The sequence below is a fragment of the Glandiceps talaboti genome, chromosome 8 (genome assembly GCF_964340395.1).
Source record: "Glandiceps talaboti chromosome 8, keGlaTala1.1, whole genome shotgun sequence".
Lineage (NCBI taxonomy): Eukaryota > Metazoa > Hemichordata > Enteropneusta > Spengelidae > Glandiceps > Glandiceps talaboti.
In genome coordinates, this window is record NC_135556.1 from 17,079,257 (window position 1) to 17,084,821 (window position 5,565).

Genomic DNA, 5,565 nt, shown 5'->3' on the forward strand with positions numbered 1-5,565 from the left:
GACACGTCACGGGGAAGAATCGAAAATGTAGTTTTAATATAACACCTTAACAATCGCCAATATATGCTGTTCAGTCGATTTTTTTAAAAACCCGTTGAGTTCTCATTCTGACCCCCTCCCTTCCGTGTGACATTTTTGTACAATATATACACCCCTTGGGCATTATATATATATATTTGTAGCTTTTGATATGTTGAAGTCGAGCGTTTATTTTACTATAAAGTTTGTTCAGTCGCATCACAATTTGTTATTGACGCTCTGTGGTAACTGACAGGTTCTGCTAGCTTCTGTCGTCTTTCTCACGTCACAAAAACCGAACATCTAGGTTTGATCAGAGGACGAGTCTCTCTATAGTAACATATATAGGTGTAGGGTATTATAGTACTTGCACAGAAACATAAGCTTCAAGTTTACCTCTCCGTTAAAACTACACCTGTAAGATAAATAACGGCAGTCTTGAAGCTTTCAAAATTGATGAGGAACGCTTTGAAAGGCATCTGGCTGTACTGGCAGTACAATCATTACTACTATTAAATTTGGTGGTGACTCGTAGGCTGGTAGAGCGATGGGAACTCGACAGATTATTCAGCATTGGCGCTACAAAACAAACTGTTTTTTATTCAAACCCTTTCATTGTATTCATTACCTCGTGTTGTAATTCGTCATAGTTTAACGATTTTCTCGCGCTAGGGTTGTAACTCCGTGTTTTTTCATTCGTTCAGTGTGTTTTCATTGCTTCGCCAACCTGTATGAATAGTTCAAACCGAGAAGAAATACATTCGTTTCGTACAAGTGAAAAATTCGATGATCTTTCTTTATGTGGCTAAAAAAAATTGAAGGAGGGTTAACATTTTGCATTTATTAGCTTTTACTAAGTGTATCGCTTGTAAGCATTTAACCAGACGACCGACTATTGGCGCAAATTGTCCAGTCGTTTCGTCGGGCGCGGATATTAATTGCTACGGGAGTTTTAAAATGTTACATTGTGTGTCAGTATTCCCTGGCGTTTCCGTTCATTTGCAATGGTCCACTCGCTGTCCAGTAAGCTTCGTAAAATTATTGCCTTAAAACCGGTAACGCGCATGCGTCGTGACGTCAGCCTATGAATATATGAGAACAGCTGCAGGTGTATTGATGGCAATACAAAGCATTATATTTTCTAAAGGTTTCTTTCCCGTGCACACCAGTTAACAGAACCATTTTCGATTCGACCCCCTTATCGCGTACACATCTTTGACGAGGGCTGCGCGTCGATTCAGAGTTCTACTGCTGTGATGCAAACGAAGGACCACGTCAGTATGCACCCACCGATACCGGCTACTCCTAAATACGCGCCTCTACACCGTCATCACGATCATAGCTCCGAAATGATGAGAAGACATTGTATGTCAAGTGCTGCGGTATGTATATTTATGCACAAGAAATTTTTTTTTTTTAGTTTCTTCTACTTTTACTTGTGTGTTATTTTCATAGCCGAATACCCACAACTGATGGAGACTATCACTGTTCACTTTCTCTCTTCACGTTATTTATGTATACACTGTTTCATATTTTATGACCCAAGCTGGAATTTTATTCCTGTTATGTGTAGTGTGCTGTCTTATCAGAATTCCCCTCTGACTGTCTTGCATCTATTTGCAATTTCACAGAGCAATATATTCGGCGGATTGGATGATAGCCTACTAGCACGAGCCGAAGCCTTAGCCGCAGTTGACGCAGTGTCGAAGGGTCCACCGGGTATGAGCTTCAAGAACGACACAGGTTATCCGCACATGAACGGCGGTAATATTAATCACCATCATTTGTCAGCGCCTACCTCACGAAGTGTTCATCATGGTTATGACCATGCCGAGTCGTTACTGGGAGATCCTATGTCCATGAGTATGTCGACGGCGATGCCGTTGACCAGTATAGGGGACAGCATCACATCTATGGCCATGACGGGAGCCATGACTTCTCATCACCAAAGTCACGTCGGAGTTCCGCCCGCATCTCACGGTTTGATGGGGCCACATTCAATGATGCCCCATGGTATGACAGACCTCGACACAGACCCACGAGAACTCGAAGCATTCGCCGAACATTTCAAACAACGCCGTATCAAACTTGGTGTGACACAGGCCGATGTTGGGAATGCGCTAGGCAACCTCAAATTGCCAGGTGTTGGCTCACTCAGTCAGAGCACAATTTGCCGATTCGAATCGTTGACACTAAGCCATAATAACATGATAGCATTGAAGCCTATACTTAGTGCCTGGCTTGAAGAAGCCGAGAAATCTGCCAAAAGTAAAGAGAAAAACCCCGATATTTTCAGCAACGGCGAAAAGAAACGTAAACGTACAAGCATTGCCGCACCCGAGAAACGATCATTGGAGGCGTATTTTGCAGTGCAACCGAGACCATCCAGTGAAAAAATTGCCGCAATAGCAGAGAAGTTGGATCTTAAGAAAAATGTCGTCAGGGTTTGGTTCTGCAATCAAAGACAAAAACAGAAGAGGATGAAATTCTCAGCACAAGGAAGGTGACGGGCTTGAACAAAAACTTTGATCATGAGAAAAAACACTGTCCGAAAAAAACCTATATTGAAGCTTTGAGGAGCGTAGCACCAGACGCCACTAGAGATCAGGACGCAGTTGTTGAACGCTGCTGGTGCGGTATTGTAATATTTCTGTAACGTTTTCATTGACTGACATTGCTGTGATATTGTCGTATTTTTTATGAGTTTGGCACTCCTTTTTGTAAAAAAAAAATGGTGCAGTATTTAAGTATTCTTTGAGAAACTTTATAATTTATAAGAAAGGCTATAATATATTTTATAATTTTTATTTACTTCGCGCACAAAAAAAGGATGAACTGACACGGGCATGGTACGATGTGGGTGGAATGAGGGACACTTGTCACTTTCTAGTATGGCGCACTTTCGACCATCCCTTTGACGAAGCCTATAAAGTGTGCATAAAGAAAACACGTTAAGCGGGACAGTTGAATACAGAACGGTGTGTTGACAATAGAGGCCATCTTCACTGCCTGACTAACAATAGATTATCGACTAGGAGAGAACACGGCCAGTGAAATCTTAATCCGTATGTAGATTTTGAAACTCTTCAGGATTATCGAAATCCGACTAGATCGACTATAATGATATGTTTACACAGAGGTCGTGAAATGAGAATGTCATATCATTCCGTAGAATGTACGTATGTTTTTTTTTCCAAAACAGTGAACGTCTAGACTAGTCTAAGAGCAGAAAATACTATTTCCCGTAATCTGTTAACACAACCAACGATCTCATTCATCACGGCCGCCAATGTACCAAAATTACCTTAAATATTGCAGTGATAGTGTTATTAAGGGGTTTCATATGTTACTTATAAGTGAATTGGTATGCTATATTAGCCCGATCGTTCACTTTAATGAGTGTGTGTGTGTAGTAGCTTATCGTACGATGGGACATCATTTTGTAGTTCTCATTTTCATTGATAAAACATAACAGCAGACGACATCAGAATTTTTACATTTTGAATACGAGCATCCCACATCACGTTATGTGAACCAGTGTTAGGAATTTTACTGCTTGCTTTTTTGTACAGTATACATGTTTTCTTTTTCTTTCTTTTTTTTCGCTATGAAAGTGTGCCTACAGCAGGCGGATTCACCAATTCCGATGGGGGTTTTCACGACTTTGGCAACCAAGCGGAGCCAATTATTTTTGCCTACTCCGTAGTAGATAAAGGGTAATTTATCAGTGACACAGTCTTGCTGGCTGCATCCTTGAAAATTCAACTATAACATATCATAATACTATCCACAATTCCATATTATATTTATACAAGGGTGATTTTCTGGACCAAGATAAAAAAGAGTGATTTTTTCAAATTTTGTCTGTATATAATCCTTATTACGATTGCCATACGTATTATCGTTAGTGTGTGCGTGTTGCTTTTTTTTCCTGTTGGCTTTCCTATCACGGTAAAAGGCCAATGCTGTTGGTTCGATAATAAATATAACAATATTATGTTGTAAACGTAAGAAACGAGTGTATTGACTAGAGTTGGCACAAACACGTGTTTTCGTAATGGGTTACATTTAGCCCATTATGGTAGCCATTAGGCCGTGCATGCGTTCCCCTATTACTATAGTACCATACCCTACCACTTTATAGTATAACCAGAAACACTTTACAAGTGTGACACGGCATTGCCTTCTTGTCTTTAAAATCGTTAACTTCGTCTATTTTTTGTCCACAACAAGGTCAGTTTTGGTAAGGCACGCGAGTCTGCAAACATAGGAAACCTGGAGTGATTAATCATGTATTGAAATGAATGTTCAACACTAATTGCCTTCACTGAAATTAGTATAAGACTCGTGCTGTACACTAAACGATATTCTTTCTGTTTCGACCTTTTGACTTGCTGACAACCCTGTCTTAGAAAAAAAAATAGAGAGAAGGAGAGAGAAAGTCGTTAAATTTGAACCGATGTTGTTGACAATGTTGGGTCTATTGTATATAATCTATATAGTAGTACTAGTAGTAAGGTGGTGTTGCAATGAAGCCTTACGGCTTTCTATAAAAGTTGGCCTTCCGTTTGCCATGCTCTACTCTTTCCTGTTGGTTTTTAGATGCATCATGCATTGGGGCCCCCATGGGATATCAGCAACACAAAACAAAATCCAACCTAGTAATATATTGCAGTGTTTAGCCATCAAAATAATTAATTAAGTTAACGTGAGAAAGGTCACACATGCAAATTACTTCATGATATATATATACATGTATAATTAACATCAGCTTCTTGGTAGATATGGGGAGAAAAATTAAAAAACTGAGAAAAAAAGGGGAGGAAATTTATTACCAGAAAGCTTTTAAAATACACAACAATAATGGCTTCTACTAAAGGTACTACAGGTGGAGAATAGTCAACAAGAGAGCTGAAATTACTTTATGTCCGGTAAAATTGTTCTTTGGTCGGATATGTGCATTGGTAATGATGAGTCATTGAGTGATCACTTGTTCGTTTCTTCTATTTATATTATCTTGTAAGAGGAAGTAGCAGAACACGGGATAGTTTTGAAAACACGACGGTTATCAAGGTATGATTGGCAAAACAGCAACGGGATCGTAGAGAAAGGACGCTATCAATTAACCCTACTATGCCGTAGGGGGCAAGGATATGGCTAATAATGGCTGCCACTGGGATAGGTACCTACCCAGGGGACAAGGCTCTTCCCCACGGTTGGCTCACAAACATGGGTATCAACTTGAAAACATCACTTTGCTCTATGCGCGTAAAAGCTGGTGAAAGCGCTTTAAAAGGTTTATTTAGTCAATTATAGTGGAAGAGAGAGATCCTTATCGATGTGAATGCATTGGCGTAACCCCAGCAGCTTTGCTACAAGAAGGTACATTTAACTTGTTTGAAAGGACGCGTGTCCAGTTTGCAAAGCGGCACACTCACTCGAACTATTATCACTGAGTTTGTGTATAACAACAACGGGCGGCAGCCAGTGTGCAGCGTGCAACGCTCGCATCTTGTCTTTGCTGCGGAACTTATCGAGATCGACTCC

The 5,565-nt window shown here is 40.2% G+C and overlaps 1 protein-coding gene across 1 annotated transcript; it reads left to right on the plus strand.

Annotated features, from left to right (window-relative positions):
• The first annotated feature begins 1,191 nt into the window (after positions 1-1,191).
• Positions 1,192-3,964, plus strand: LOC144438803 (POU domain, class 4, transcription factor 3-like). The gene is made up of 2 exons (XM_078127979.1): positions 1,192-1,400; positions 1,650-3,964. Exons 1-2 carry the CDS (start codon positions 1,275-1,277, stop codon positions 2,523-2,525), a joined length of 1,002 nt encoding a protein of 333 aa, XP_077984105.1. The 5' UTR covers positions 1,192-1,274; the 3' UTR covers positions 2,526-3,964.
• Positions 3,965-5,565: the final 1,601 nt, after the last annotated feature.

What these genes read in the sequence shown, in the direction of transcription:
- LOC144438803 (XM_078127979.1), top strand. Translation starts at nt 1,275, where the DNA reads ATGCAAACGAAGGACCACGTCAGTATGCACCCACCGATACCGGCTACT. An exon ending in ATTGTATGTCAAGTGCTGCG is followed by an intron (nt 1,401 to 1,649) that starts GTATGTATATTT and finishes GCAATTTCACAG; the next exon opens with AGCAATATATTCGGCGGATT.